The sequence below is a fragment of the Festucalex cinctus genome, chromosome 18 (assembly GCF_051991245.1).
Source record: "Festucalex cinctus isolate MCC-2025b chromosome 18, RoL_Fcin_1.0, whole genome shotgun sequence".
Lineage (NCBI taxonomy): Eukaryota > Metazoa > Chordata > Actinopteri > Syngnathiformes > Syngnathidae > Festucalex > Festucalex cinctus.
The window spans coordinates 813,821-828,778 of record NC_135428.1 but is presented as its reverse complement, the minus strand read 5'-3'; the positions used below and the strand labels follow the sequence as shown (position 1 = coordinate 828,778).

General features: G+C 43.2%; 1 protein-coding gene across 2 annotated transcripts; it reads right to left on the bottom strand.

Annotated features, from left to right (window-relative positions):
• Window positions 1-1,070: 1,070 nt before the first annotated feature.
• On the bottom strand, window positions 1,071-14,873 carry rbm27 (RNA binding motif protein 27). 2 transcript variants are annotated; one of them, XM_077504733.1, is made up of 21 exons: window positions 14,656-14,873; window positions 13,672-13,790; window positions 13,408-13,535; window positions 13,240-13,319; window positions 12,186-12,370; window positions 11,685-11,999; window positions 10,398-10,634; window positions 8,976-9,161; window positions 8,195-8,341; window positions 7,996-8,134; window positions 6,963-7,116; window positions 6,700-6,885; window positions 6,328-6,444; window positions 5,794-5,928; window positions 5,646-5,720; window positions 4,729-4,899; window positions 4,541-4,645; window positions 3,374-3,571; window positions 3,211-3,294; window positions 2,998-3,132; window positions 1,071-1,587 (listed from the first exon to the last, which is right to left on the bottom strand). In XM_077504733.1, the coding sequence occupies exons 1-21, from the start codon at window positions 14,712-14,714 to the stop codon at window positions 1,489-1,491; spliced, it is 3,054 nt and encodes a 1,017-aa protein (XP_077360859.1). In that variant the 5' UTR covers window positions 14,715-14,873; the 3' UTR covers window positions 1,071-1,488. The 2 variants fall into 2 exon arrangements, with proteins under 2 accessions (XP_077360859.1, XP_077360860.1); XM_077504734.1 differs by lacking the exon at window positions 8,976-9,161.
• Window positions 14,874-14,958: the final 85 nt, after the last annotated feature.

Here is a 14,958-nt window from a genome sequence, read left to right as displayed (position 1 = left end):
AGGTGCAAAATAAGAAGACAGCACAACAGTTTAAGATGAGATTTCCTGGAATGCTTTTGCTTTTTTTCCCCCCCTTAAATTTGCCAAGTTTTTTTTCCCTTTCTTTCTTTCTTTTTTTTTTTATGTATTTTTTTTTTTTTAACCCCAAGATCAAATTATATTTTTTTTTCATTTTTTCCCCCTTGCAAGCGGCCCATTCCTTTCTTTATTGGCAAAAGCAAACATGCTTGTCAATTAGAAAACCATCTTTTTTACAAACAAAATAACATGAAGAAAATACATCATCATTCACATCCTGTAAATATAAACAGTAACAAATCCAAAACTAATATCCCATAAACCTTTTTTTTTTTTTTTTACACTACTGCGTATTAGCGCACACGAGTACAAAACAAAAGTGGGATCGAGATCAACTTTTTTTTCTTCTTTTTCAGAATATACAAGAAGAAGCCAGATTGTTGTTTCAAAAGCAAAACGAGGAAAATAATCAAGGTGCGATGATGATGACTCCAAAAATGACAGTCAGTGTATTATTTACATGCATGGAAAAGATCAATAAATATTCTTTTGGTTTTAGTTTATCACTACTGGAAAAAAAAAAAAAACGCAATCAAGTGACTCCAAATCAGTGTCAACAGTAAAACGAGAAATCAATTTTCATACAGTAAAGAAAAAAAAAAAAAAAAAAAAAAAAAAAAAACCTCTAGGGGGCACATGTAATTAAACGGGACAATATCGGTGTTTGTTTTTTCCTCATTAAAATAACAGAAAAACTAAATAAAAAAAAAAATACTTTTTTTTTTTTTTTTTCTTAAAGCAAATGTACAAAATTTACACACAAAAAAATCTTGTAAAAAAAAAAAAATCCGTCGAGGTGCTAACGGATGTAAGGCAAAGAAATTCTATTATTCTCCCTTTCTACATATATATATTTATATTTGATTTTGTTTTTTTTACATTCAAACATTTGTCTATGGATATTTATGAATTATTGTGTCATCTTTCTACGAGAAACAGGTTAGAAATGAACAATGTCATATTTACAGTAAATGATTACATGGTGAAAGTCCTCCAAGGGTCTTCATACGTTTTATAAAATACACAAAATATATTTGCAAAGTGTTTGTGGGTTGAATTGTGTTTTTCTTTTTTCTGAAAGAATTTCCAAATCAAATAGTTGGCGCGCTACTGGTGCAGTACACCTTGGAGGGCGGCAGGGGGCGCTGCAACTGTTGACTCCAATGAGTGAGCCATCCCAATGAAAACAAAAAGCAGGTAAGAAGTTGGAGGAATAAATTAAATGTGGACGTTTGAAACACAAGACCACATTGTCCCCTAAAAACAAACCAAATACAAGAACGGATATAAAAATATCTTTTCACAGTAGACGCAAACGTAAGCAAAACTTCAACTCTTCCTCAAGTCGAGTCACATTGTTTTGTCGACGCTCGTCTTAGAATGACTTTTGTGGGGGGGGTCCATTTGGGTTCATCGTCTCCAAGATCGGCTTTCGTACTTGTCGTCTTCGTCGTCGTCCTCTTCCTCTTCTTCCTCCTCGCCGGGCAGAAAGGAGCGACCCTCCCCCTTCTGATGACGAAAAAACAAAAAGCATCACGTTAGTTCGGACTTTCTTCCAAATTGGACGGCTTATCCCGAATAGCAAAAAAAAAAAAAAACAGAAATAAAGACTTGACTGTAAAAACGTGCGTTTGATTGATGTTGTGCGTTAGCATTTAGCTAGCAGACGTAAATATCTTTATTTTTACTCTGACAAAAACACCAGGAGGGGAAAAAAGTCATTACATTAAATTGAAAAAAAATGAAAAATGGCGCTCCCAAATAATCTTTTTCCAAAATGTGGGAAATGTTCACTCGTGTCAGTTTTAAAGCTGCCCTATGTAGCAATTTGCCCCCAACTATCTTGACAATTAGCCTTTTGGTTGAAGTGTTTACAAGTCAAACATTTGCAGATTTTGAACATCTTAGCTGTTGACAAATGCGTACTTGTCTGGCCAAAACTTTTCAGATTCGGCTTCAATCTGCGGATGTGACGTCACGCACGCATTGCGTATGCGAAGAAGGGAGCGTGCGGTTTCATTTTTGGCCACATGTGGCAGTAGGCATTCCAAATTCAACTTTCTTCCTTATCAAGTGAAAATGTCAATCGAGCGCTCCCGAAGTTTTCAATATCAGCTGGCAGGTTTTTCAAAAAAGAAAGTCCGAGATTGGCCAAATGGCAAACGAACCCTATCTTGAAAGCAGGCAGCAGCACAAACTTTGCTTTCCTGGAAGGTCGACGTGACGTGACGTGAGCTGAAAAGCGTCCGGGAGAGGATTCCACCCGTCCCGACAGCCGCGTCGCTTCCCTCAGCAGGGCAAAGACGCTCTTTTAGCTGCCAGCTCGCTCGCACTCCATTTCCACTCAGAGCTTGAAAAATTCAACAGCGCCCCGCTAACGACTCAAAACGGACCAAAGTTGCACTCCACTTCACACCAAAACTGACAACAATTAAAAATGAATGAATGAATACATTTGTATCCATACATAAATAAAAGTACTTTTTTATTTATTTCCACATTTATTTTTATATCTATTTTTTGAATCTCGCTTTTTATTTGAGTATTTTTATATATTACATATTTTTATGTATTTACATTTTACTTATATTTCTATTTTTTTTCTATGTAATTTATTATTTATATTTAATTTTGGAATTATATTTTTATATCCGTTTTTTACTATTACTTGCATTTATTATTATTATGATTAATTTATATATATATATACATACACACATTTTGTTATTTTTATTTCTATTTCTATGTATTTTTTTGTATTTAATTATTCATTTTTAATTTTGGTAGTTTTGGTCCTCCATTCAGCACGAGCTGGACGTATATAATAAAAGTATTGCTGACGTCATCTTCGTGTTCGAAGTGAATCGTCATTTGGACAAAAAGTATCGTTTTTGCAAAACTCAAGCGTTAACGTGGTACCGCGTTGTTGTTGTTGTTGTTGTCGTCGTCTTTGGCCTCGTCCTCGTCGGGCTCGGTGGTGGCGGAGGGCGTCTTGGGCTTGTACCAGGAAATCTGCAACGCGCGACCTTTGAACTTGGCTCCCTGATTGGCTGCCTGGACCAAAAAAAAAAAGTTTGAGAGGAGATGTTAGCACAAGCCTAGAAAATGTTTCCTAAGCAAGCAAGCGCTCACATTCTCGGCTTCACTTCGAGTCTTGAAGGTCATGACCACGCTGGTGGCGTCCTGCTCACGCACATCCTCCACGTCGCCAAATTTCTGGAAAACAATTTGGAATGTGCAACTCTCCATATTTAACGACATTTCTTCGTTTCGTTTCGTTTCGTTGCATCCTCACCACAAAGTGCGAGGTGAGCTCCTCCTTCTCCTCCTGGCCGACGCCCACGATGGAGAGCGAGCGGGGCCGGTGGTCCACCACCATGCGGTTGACGGAACCGCTGCGGACCCGGGCCCGGACGGGACCCGCCTCCGCCGCCGCCTTCCCCCGCCCGCGGCCACGACACGTCGGCGAGCGCAGGATGCCCAGCTGCGTTGCCTGCAAAAGGAAACAAAACAAAAAAACAGCTCAGGGCCACTTTCAAGCGCAAGCAATCAACGTGTGACGTCCCGATAGGTAAGCAGAGCTGCCTTGGCTTTTTGTGGACTAATTAGTGTCTGACAAGCATAACATACTTGATTGGCTAAGTTGAGGAAGTTAAGTTTGTAGAAAGTCGAAGAAGGTGTGGTTGGGCATTCCACTTCATGCCCCGCCCACTGTGTTCATGCGTTACAAATTTGTCAATACAACAAAATCGTTTCGTTTTGAAGGACGCCTGCAAGTTTACAAAATGGCTGCTTGCAAAACAAAATGGTGGACATCCTGTGTCTTTCATTGAAGCGCGACAAATGGGTAAAAATGGCCGCTTCAAAACAAAAAACGGCATCTTTTCAGATATGTCCAATGGAAGCTCCCGAATATTTTGTATCCCTTCGGAGGATCCCACTTGACGAAACTGTCGTCATGCCTGATCCGCGTCGAGTTGACTTGCTCACCCCTCGGAAACCTTTTGCTTGCATTTGCTTCGCTGCAACTGATTTCTTTCAACTTTAATGAGATGTCCTCTACCCGTCGGTGCGAGAGAAGAGCCTTGAGTGTCCGATTGGGGCTTGGTGAGCAATTTAGCTCCTCCTCTGGGCTTGCCAAAACGGCCGCGTCGCTTTTAATGCGCTCGCTTGCTCGCTCGCTCGGGTTCGTTCTGCATTTTTGAAGCGCTCGCGAATTTGGAAGCCACTCGTTTTGTTGGCAAGGGTGTTACTATCAAAAGTCGCGTTGTGACACAAACAAGCCCCGCCTCTCGTCTGCGTTGTGTTTGAGCGCATGTTCACGTGTTTCCTTAAGAGCAAACGTTTTTTTTTGTTTTTTAAAAATGTCTCTAAACGATGACTTGATGATTCAAATAGTTGCCAATGAATTTGATCGATCAGAATGAGCGCAGACAAGACGGCGAGCGCGGTGCACTCGTACCTCCTTCTGGAGCTGTCCCAGTCTCCTCTTGAGATCCGTGGTGTCCTCCCCGGAGCTCATCTTCTTGTGGAAGTCCAACTCGGCATCCAGCAGCTCCTTCTGCGCCTGCGCAACACCAGAAATAAAAAAAAAAAATCAAACGTTGCCGTTTTTGCTATTTGGGAGGCGATTTCCATGGGACCACTCACGTCGCTCTTGGTCTTGGGCTGGTTGTGATTGGCTTTGCCCACCTGGGAGGCGGGATTCATTTCGTTCTGGAGCTGGGCGATCTTTTCGCTCAGCTCCTTCAGCGTCTTCATCACGTTGGCTCGTTCTTCCGATTTCATCCCGCGGTTCTTCTCCAGGCGGTTGATCAGCGCCTGAACGCAAACGCAAAAGTCAAGCAATGATTGCCAACCCGTTTTTCAAAAGCTATTTTTGATACATTACAGCATATTAGGGCCACATATAAATATATATATATATATATATATATATATATATATATATATATATTTAGAGGGTGGGGGAAATATACCTGCAGTGGCAAATTTGTGAGAAAAAAACTTGTAAATTTGTGAGTTTAGAAATTGGCAAATTTTGGCGTGTTTTCTAAAGTGGCAAAAAAAAAACATTTGGGAGTTCAGAAATTGGCAAATTTGCGAGAAAAAAACTTCGAAATTTGCAAGTTTAGAAATCGGCAAATTTGAGAGAGAAAAAAAATTGGTAGTTTAGAAATCGGCAAATTTGAGAGAGAAAAAAAATTGGGAGTTTAGAAAGAGGCACATTTGAGAGAGAAAAAAAATTGGGAGTTTAGAAAGAGGCAAATTTGCGACTTTCTATAGTGGCAAATGTTTGAGGAAAAAAAACCTTGTAAATTTCCGAGTTTAGGAAGTCTCAAATTTGTAACTTTCTGAAGTGGCAAAATTGCAAGAAGAAAACATTTTCTTGCAAATTTGCGATACCCCTGTCCTTTATTTTTAAATTATACGTGGCCCTAATACACCGTTTTATTGGCATGCCTCACTTTGCACCATGTCTGACTAATAAAAAAAAAATCAAAATAAAACAATAGAAATCAAGAATTGTTTTGCAATATAATGTGCTTTTCGCTTGCACTTCTCACCTTCTGACAGTCAATCTGCGTCGTTAACATTTCTTGCTTCTTCTTGCGCAAGTCGTGCTGTAGTTTCAAAGCCTCCTGAAAGTAAAACAAATTATTCAGGTGGGGCAGCGACCTACGACACACCAGTGTGAAAAAATCAATAATGTGCCTGTTTCTTCTTGAGGGCCTGCTGCGCTTCCAACGCTTTGGCCGTTTTCCCGAGGCACTTGGAGGACGACTTGAGCGCGACGGAAGCCGCGTACGGGCCCTTCTGGGGGTTCGCCAGCGTCAGCGCCGGCGCCACCTAAGTGCCGCGCACAGCAACACGTTTAGGTCAAGCGCGTGGAGGCAGGCGGGAGACGGCGTGCGTTGCAAACCACATTCCGCTTTTATGAAACGCGGAAAACTTTTCAGAACGAAAATGATTCTTTTGGCTTTCAGCTTTTGGATTTGAAACTGCAAGTACGTCAACTTCACTGAGAACGGCAAGCAGGGCTTGGAGAACCGTTTTTTCTATCCAGAGATATTTCAGTTTTCAGTCCTTGCCTTTAAAATAATAATAACTAAATGAAGCTCGAAGAAATATGCCTTGAAAAAAACAAACAAAAAACATTCCACTAAACGGAGCTTAAAAAAAAACAACAACTAAATGACTGAATCAGAAAGTGTTGATTTGCTGCGCTAACGTAAATGAAGGACGCACATTGACGACAGCTTCTGCGTTGGCGTTGAGGTTGTCAGGAACGTTTGTGGTGATGACCGGCGCCGGCGACCGATGCTTGTTCAGCACGTAAGCGGCCGGATTGTGCTGCTTGATGCCCTGGAAAAAAAAAACAAACAAACCAAAGAATGAAAGTCAAAACAAGTTAACGACTCTCAAGTCCGCAGATCTACGAGCGTCATATTCAATATTTGCTTCTATTTTAGCGTAACCTCTTAACTCAACTTTAAGCATGAACAACTATTATATTTCAATGTAATTGAATGCTGAAGACTTTAGCAAATTCCCTGTCATGGCTTTGACCGCTTTTGAAGGAAACCTCAAATTGACGGAATCCCACGGCCGTTACGTTACCTGAGCGGCGCCGGGCACCTGGCCGGCGGCGCTCAGCTCCAGCTGGTGAACGTTGGCCTTGCGATGCCAGCGCATGTTGATGAAGCGGTTGTTGAGGACCGCCTCGACGCAGTACATGGCCCGCCGGGCCTCTTCGTTGGACGTGAACTGGATCAGGGCCACCTCGGGGTCGCCGCCAAACACCACCTGGACCGATCCGATCCGTTTGAGGAGGTACGCCGGCAATTGCATCTTTTTTTTTTCCATGTCAAAAATCTGGTTACCTGGATGTTGACGATGGTCCCGAACTTGCTGAAGTGCTCGTTGAGCTTGGTGATGGTGTTGAGCTCGGGCGGGATGTTGCGCACCTCCAGCTTGGTGTTCACGTGGAAGTTCCGCTTCGGGAACACGCCCTTGTTGTTGAACATGGGGCGAGAGCTGAGGGGAAAACAAAAAAAAAACAGTTATACATTATCACATTCACCCACAACTATTTTCAAATCATCGAGTCATCGTTTTTTTTTATTTAAAAATATAATATAATATATAAAATAAATTAATAATAATAATAATTATGGATATATATAATAAATTGATAAATTAATAAATTATAAAACAATAAAAATATGACATTTGAAAACATCCGTTTTAATTTTAATAAACATCAATCACTGAGTAATAAACAGTAATCTGGGGGGGGGGGGGGGGGGGGGGGGAATTCTAATACACTTGAACGCAAAATGGAAATGAATCCGATTAGTTGATTCTATAAAAAATATTGGATGTTGACAGCACTCGAGGTCCACAATGATGCAACAGTTATGAAGGCCCACAAGTAAGCAGCAAATGAAGTCGGAGGGAATTCACAACTCATGATTGCCAACCTCCTCACAATATCGTGATAATTATCATATTGTGATCTGCATATTGAATATTATTACACCCCTAAGCCATAGTAGCCATTAGTCGATATACTGTAATTGTGTGTATCAAGTTGTTTTTCATCAAAACGATGAAAGAAAATTTGATGTGAAATATTTTTAGATCCAAAATGTTCAACATTATCTGCTGACAAAAAAAGAAAGTCGTGACTAAAACTAGACTAAAACGTTGACAGTTTTAGACGAATAAAATGTTTTCTTGGACTAAAATGCTCGATTTATAGTTGACTAAATAAAAAGGGTTTGATGTTGACTAACTGATTAAAAACTAACAAGCGTGATTTGAAAGTGGACTCAAACGGAGACGGAATTGAAAAATGGCGGCTCAAATGAACAGCACGCGAGCCGCGCAAGCGTGACAGCCGAAATGTCCTACTTGATCATCCAGGCTTTTTTGGCCAAGGATCCCTCCGCCATCATGCAGCCCATCATGGGTCTCTTCCTGTTGTGCTGCTCCGAGTTGAACGCCGACAGGACGCTGGCGGCGGGCTCCGTTTGGATCACGATGTTGGCGGCTGAGGGAACAAACGTCAATCTCCAGCGCCTTCCGAAGGCGGCGCGCGCGGCGAGCGCACCTCTGGATACTTGTCCCTCGTTGGACGTCAGGCCGATGAGGTTGGAGCGCTGCGTCTGCACCCGCGGGATGAACTGCCGATACGGGCTCCGACCCGCCGCCGTCAGCCCGGGCGATTCCGGGTTGTACGCCTCCGCATCGTAGTTATCTGACCACACACACACAAAAAAAGATGCTTTGAAATAATACAAAAAGGAAAAAAGATTCCCCACATTTACCAAGAACGCCACGCAGCAGAGATTCGAACCGGGAACCTTCCGATTATCAGCATTTCAATCAAACTCCACATCACCAACACGGGCTGCATCGATTTATCGGGCCCAATTCGAAAAAAAAAAAAAACGGGATCGGCAGGTCCGACTTTTTAAAAGATCGGTTAACAGCAATCGGCCATAAAAAAATACAAAATACAAAATACAATTGTCACACATAAGAAAAAACTCTTACAGATGCCTTTCATTGGACAGTCACAAAATGATGAAAAATAAAAGGCTTCAACAAAATGATTTCAACTTGAAGTCAACTTGTATGAAGCTTGAAAATGATCTGAATTCATATCGGAAGCAAGACAAGTTCAAATGATGACGGAAAAAGAAAGTAGCGCTGCCACTTTCAGGTCAACAAATGACACTGCAGCCTGCTGACAACAAAATAACCAAAACAAACATTATGGGGGGAAAAAAAGAAAAAGAAAAGACAAATACAAGAACGAATGAAGATTTGAAAATGGGGCGGGCAAAAATGAAAGGTGACATCCCGTGACGAGCCGCCGATCTGCTTACATTCAGACGGCACGTATCGGGGGCGGAGCGACACCGACGAGGAGGAGGGCGGCGGCGGAGGAGGAGGAGGAGGCAGAGGAAGAGGAAGAGGCGGCGGCGGCAGCCTGACGCCGGGCGACGACGACGTGTTCGCCGACTGCTGGTTGGGGGTTTCCATCCCACCGCTTGCGATCAGTGGAGGCGGTCCTGATGGAGACACAAGCCCAAGCTGATGCCTCACAACGGCCGGCCAGGCCGACAATCGGTTGCCATGGGGGGGAGATATTCAATTTTGTGTTCAAGCCAATTACAAAAACATTTTTCCTCCGATTGCTATTGATTAAATTGAGGTTTATTTCCATTCGTTGTTTGAAGGAAAAACACTCCCAAAGTCGATGCTAATTTACTGTTAGCATTCGCTAACTTCCTGTTAGCGCTAGGCTAGCGATGTTTTAAAAACAAAGCATGTTTTGTATTGAAATATACAGTGAATGTCATTCTTAATGCAGTTAACTCCAACTGCATTGTCAGCTTAAATGAGGCTTATTAGGGATAACAGAAAAACATACGCTACACACTTGCTAGTTGCTAATGCTACACGAGCAAAAATGGTGCATTCAGCGTCGGAAACTTTGGTTTTCTTCGACAACGTTTTAAGGGGATACTTTGACATTTTCAGCAGTGAAAAGTGAATATTTTTGTCCAGAATGAATGTGATAACTTCATTATTGTTCATGTCCAATTAATACCTTTAAAAAGTTATTTTTCCACTTGCTGTCGACTGATGATGACATCATCTGTGCTGAGGTCAGCAACAGCCAATCACGGCTCACCTGTTTTCTAGGTTTGGTCAGTAAAGTAAGCCATGATTGGTCGTTACCGACTTCCTCAGCACGGGTGATGTCATCATCAGCAGTCGACGGCAAGTCGAAAAATCACTTTTTAAAAGGTAGTAATTGTACAAGAAAAATTATGACGTTACCACATTAATTAGAGACAAAATATGAACTTTTTACTGCTGAAAATGGCTCAATGAGTCCAGCATGCCTTTAAGGGGGAAATAATCAGCCATTTGGCCCAATTGGCCGATTGCTTTGGCCGATGTTTGAAGGCTAATAATCAGCGGCCGATAGTTCAAACCTTCCTAAATTTGATACATGACTGTAAAAACAAAGCATGCAAAATTGCACACAGAAAAATCCTGAAAAGTGAAGCGTGTTATAGCAAGGGAACATTTTACTTGATTCATTTTGACAGCTCCAATTCACACGCATGCGGAAATACAGGAAAAAAACTAAATAAAAATCTGACTATTGTGTGCACAACAAACCCATTTAGTCCCAAAAGGAAATATTTTTCAGAACATAAGCCCTGGTGGAAAAATTGAGCAAAATCCAAAACAACATCACGTGAGAGTGAACGGACGGACGGACGGACACTGACCAGCCAAGGAGAAGACGCCGGGCGGCGGCGGCTGGCCGTAGGGCGGCGGCGGCGGTATCCTGAGCGAGGGGGGCGGCTCGGTGATGGGCGGCGGCGGCGGCATGGGCAGGCCGCCCGGCGGGATGACGGGCGGCGGCGGGAAGGGGATGATGTTGGGAAGGTTGACGTCGTCCACGATGAGCGGGTCGTTGCCGTGGTCGAACGGGCACAGGTCGCCGCGCACGCAAAATCCTTTTTCTGCGGTGACGCAAACAAAACAGATCGTGTCACTTGACGTCATCTAGAAAATTGTGTGAATGACATCGTGGGGTTTAGGAAAGACGTTGGCGGAAGTTGACGAGTTTCAATAGACGAAAAATTTGTGCTTGGCCACCAACTTTGACAGGAACTAGCAGTTCCACTTGGACAAAAAAAATAAACAAAACAACAACAACAATAAAAGCAAAACAAAAATCCAACAAAAAAATACAACCCTCCCAAAAAAACACAAAAATAAACAAAAAACAAAGCAAAAAAAGAAAACAAAAATAAAAAGCAAAAAATAAATAAAAAAAATAAAAACAAAAAAAACAAAACAAAAAAAACAAAAACAAAAAAAACAAAAACAAAACAAAAAAAACAAAACAAACAAAAAAAACGGAAGAAAACTTTTTGTCCTTTTGGTTATTTCGTTGCTGATCTCCTGTTAAATGTGAATGTTCTTGTGCTCATTCCAAAACAAGATTTGCCCTGCCGGTGGTTGCTTCCAATTGGGAGATGCTAAAGCTAACCAGACAGTATAAAGCTCATCAAGGGAAACGTTCCCTCGTGACTCCTGACTGTTGACGCCGACGCCGTATTTGAAGCGCTTCCCTCCGGAGACGTGTTTTTCAACCTCGATCAACATGAGCGGTCATTAGTCATGAAAACACCAGCAGCAATCGGCCCTATGGGCAAACTACAATCGTGTCGTTAGAAAAAGAAACAAAAACATGTCAATGCATTGAAACGATTGGCCAGGGGACGCATCAAAAAAGATGACAGAAAATTGGATATGAAATATTTTAGATCCAAATAATCTGCTGGCAAAAAACAAAAACAAAAAGATGTCCAGGGATAAAATGACTGTCGTGACTAAAACTAGACTAGACTTGTTTTTTAATTGATCCATTATCGGCCATATGATGATTCAAAATGGCTGATGCCGATATTTGTCAAAATGCTCAATATCGGTGTCGATAATCGGCTAACGCGTGTTCGCTTTCATTTCCAACGCACGCAATCATGCACGAGCGCGCGTTTCCTCACCGTCGTAATCTCTGCAGCGTTGCTTGCGCGACGGGTTGCTATTGCCGAAGGGCTTGCCGATGCCGCCGCCATCTTGCCGGCCTTTGCCGTAGTAGCCGGACCAGCCGTCGGCGGTGCCGTCGGGCATGCGCGCGTGCGTGGCCAAGGGGACGCCGCCGGGTCCCGGCCCGCCGGCGGAGGAGGAGAACGGGTGCGGGGGTGTGGGCAGGAGTGGCGACGCGAGCTGGGGAGGCGGCTGGGGCCTGCCCGGCGGGGCCGACGAGTTGTAGCCGGCGTCCGCGTCCTTCCTCTCCGCCTCAAACTTGGACTTGAAATCTGGCGGGAGAGAGCGGAAAAAAGGGATCACAACATCGACAACATCAAGCCAACCCACCTTGACGATAGGAAGGCACATTCCAGCCCAAATGAGGTCCGTGCAACGCGGTCCACATCGTAACCCGACGATGACGATGACGACGACGACGACGACGATATCGTCCGGCCGCGTTTGTTGTTTCTCACCCCGTCCCCGGCTCTTCCCCCGGCTGCCGCTCCTGCTCCTGCTCCGGCTGTTGCTCCTCCCGCGGGAGCTCCCCCGGCGCCGCTCGTGACGCTCCCGCTCGCGGTGCGAATCGCCGCCGCCGCCCTTGCCGTGACGATCAAAGTCCCGCCTCTTGCGCTCGTCCCGCCTCCTGTCGTCGCGACTCCTGCGTGCGTGGAGGCGAGCAACGTTCAATTCAGGCAGCATGTGTGAGTTTCATTTTGGGTTTTTTGAAATGTCTGTTGAATGCATTGATAAATGCTGTTTTAAAAGGGCAGCGTTTCATGCAACATGAAAATTTGGAACTGTCGTAGAACATAATGATATTAAGGCTTCATTTGCATTTATCTTAAGATCTTGCAATCTATAAAAGATCTGATATTGTTTATTATAATGAGCTTTTTGTTGGGTCAAAAAATTTATTGAAAAGGACCTTGAAAAAAAAAATGCACACGATATCACAATTGGATTTAAAAAAAAAAAAAAAAAAATTGCAATTAGATTATTTTCCATAATCGTTCAGCCCTACACACATTGTTATTCGTAGCTGTCCAATGAAGACTACAAATCATTTTTTTTTTTCCAGAATGCTATCGTAGTATAAGAAATAGTGTGTTTTAGAGATAGACCGATAAAGTTTTTCCAGGGCTGATCCCAATACGATTATTAGTAGTCAAGGAGGCTGATAACCAATATTTGAAGACGATATTCATAAAAAATAATAATAATAATAAAAAGGGGATATCGGCGTCAAAATATTTGAAAATACAAATGCCAACCTTGACTTGTCTTAAGTTCTATTCAGCGGAGAAATTCGTAGAAAGCCGTTTACGTCAATCACAAGCAATTCCGTTGGAGCGTTTGAGACACGGAAGCAGGTTGTGTTGCAGCAGGCGGAAAAAAGGATATTTTCCATAGAAGCAAAAGAGCCCATAGGAGTGTATCAAAGTGAAGCCCTCACGCAATCATACGACCACAAAACAACAACAACAACATAATGGCAGTTATTATCAGCATTTGGAGTCAAAATCCAACCTGGACTCGTTGAAGTCGGAGCGGTTCCTCAGAGGACTTCTCCTGCGCCGGTTTTCTCGCTCCTCCTCCGGAGCGTCAATCTTTGCCAAAACAAAACAAAACAAAAATGATTTCTCTTGTCTCGTATGTTCGGAAAAGGAGAAACGGAGAAACTCGATGGCTTCTTACTTCCACGGCATCCGATTTGGCTGGAGGAAGGTGAAGCGCTTCTTTTGGAGCCTCCTTTGCAACCGGGTTCCCCTGATAGTTCTTGCTCGTCAGACAGTCAAACAGTTTATCCACAAAGCCCACGGTCTCTGGAATCGCACAGACAATTAACAAATTGCCGTTCACCAATCATGACTATGGTAATGGCAAGTTTGGGTTTTTTTTTTGTGATTTTGCTTGCGATAGTTTTTGCTGATAAAAAACATGAAGCGTCCCGACGATTACCTTTTTGCAGGAAGACGTCCAGCTGATCGGCGCACAACGCTTTCAGCTCCTTCTCCGGTTTGTCCTTCTTCACCAGAGCCACAACATAATTGGCTAACGCGGCGGGGTCGGCGTCACATCTGCCGACAAGCACAATACGACCATGCTCAAACTAGGGCCGGGTCTAAAATACCGATATCGATATTCCTTTTCATAGCCCAATATCGATTCATAAAACCATCAATCAATACTTTTAATATGGCTTTTTTTTTCCCCCGTAAATGAATGTGCCAAATACCCCCCAAAAGATGTAAGGTAAGAATTGGACATCAAAACACAAAATGTGGATGCATAATTATGTACGATGGCTGTCTCTTCAAATACAGTTTTTTTTTGTTTTTTTTTAATTAATCACTGGATGTCTGGATATCTCCTCTGGCTCAATACAAGTTGGGATACTAAAGATGGGCTTAGTATGTTCGTTAAAAACCTGTTTGCTGGTGATTTTGGTGGTGTGTGTGCAACCGAGCGCAAATCCCAACACAAGCCTGTCTGAAAACAAAAGAAGCTTGATGGCAACTTCTGTGCATGTCATCTGGCTAGAAATAAACGGGGCCATCTCATTCCAAATCACCCATTTCACCAGAGACATGGTAACCATGGCGTCCACACGTTTGCTTTTAGAAGATCCCAAGAAAGTTTGGAGAATAGCAAACAGGCATTGCTGCATGCCTGTGTTGCACTTTGGAGGCGTGCGTGCTCCCAGAGTAAACTTGCCAATGAAGTTATCCACATTGGAACGTCCAAACATTGCGAGGAACACAGTGAATATGTTATTCCACCAGTCGGCAGGAAGTCAAACAGTTTCTTTACTAGCAAGAGATCGGCCACGGTGGTCAGTTTTCTAGCAAATCCCCCACTGGCCGCCCTCCTCCTCATTGATGCTAGCACGCTATCTCGCTACGTAGCGTGCCAGCTAAATGCCATTTCCGCTCAAACACTCACATCGGTTCCAGAAGTTTTGCCAGCCACGACTTGAGAGCGTCCACATTCTCTATAATCATCGTGAGGAAGACGATAGAGCGGCCTAAAACACGAATCGGAGCCCCGGCGCGCCTGCTTTCATCGTCGATAAAACTAGAAGCTTTCGGGGCCTTCGCTCTCTCCACTGGCAGGTCGCGCCGACGCACTTTACGGCATGTCCCACTTCGCTTTCGGGTGTCGTAAAAAGCATGACTAGCGTCACTTGTATCCAATTAATCGTGTCTTTAGCCAACCTTAAGTCGCTAAAATATTCTCACAAGGATA

Coding starts and splice junctions, on each gene's coding strand:
- rbm27 (XM_077504733.1), bottom strand. CDS start 14,714: ATGATTATAGAGAATGTGGACGCTCTCAAGTCGTGGCTGGCAAAACTT. Junction 7,117..7,995: donor AAAAAAGCCTGGATGATCAA/GTAGGACATTTC, acceptor TTTTCCCCTCAG/CTCTCGCCCCATGTTCAACA. Junction 1,588..2,997: donor ACAACAACAACAACAACGCG/GTACCACGTTAA, acceptor TTTCGTCATCAG/AAGGGGGAGGGTCGCTCCTT.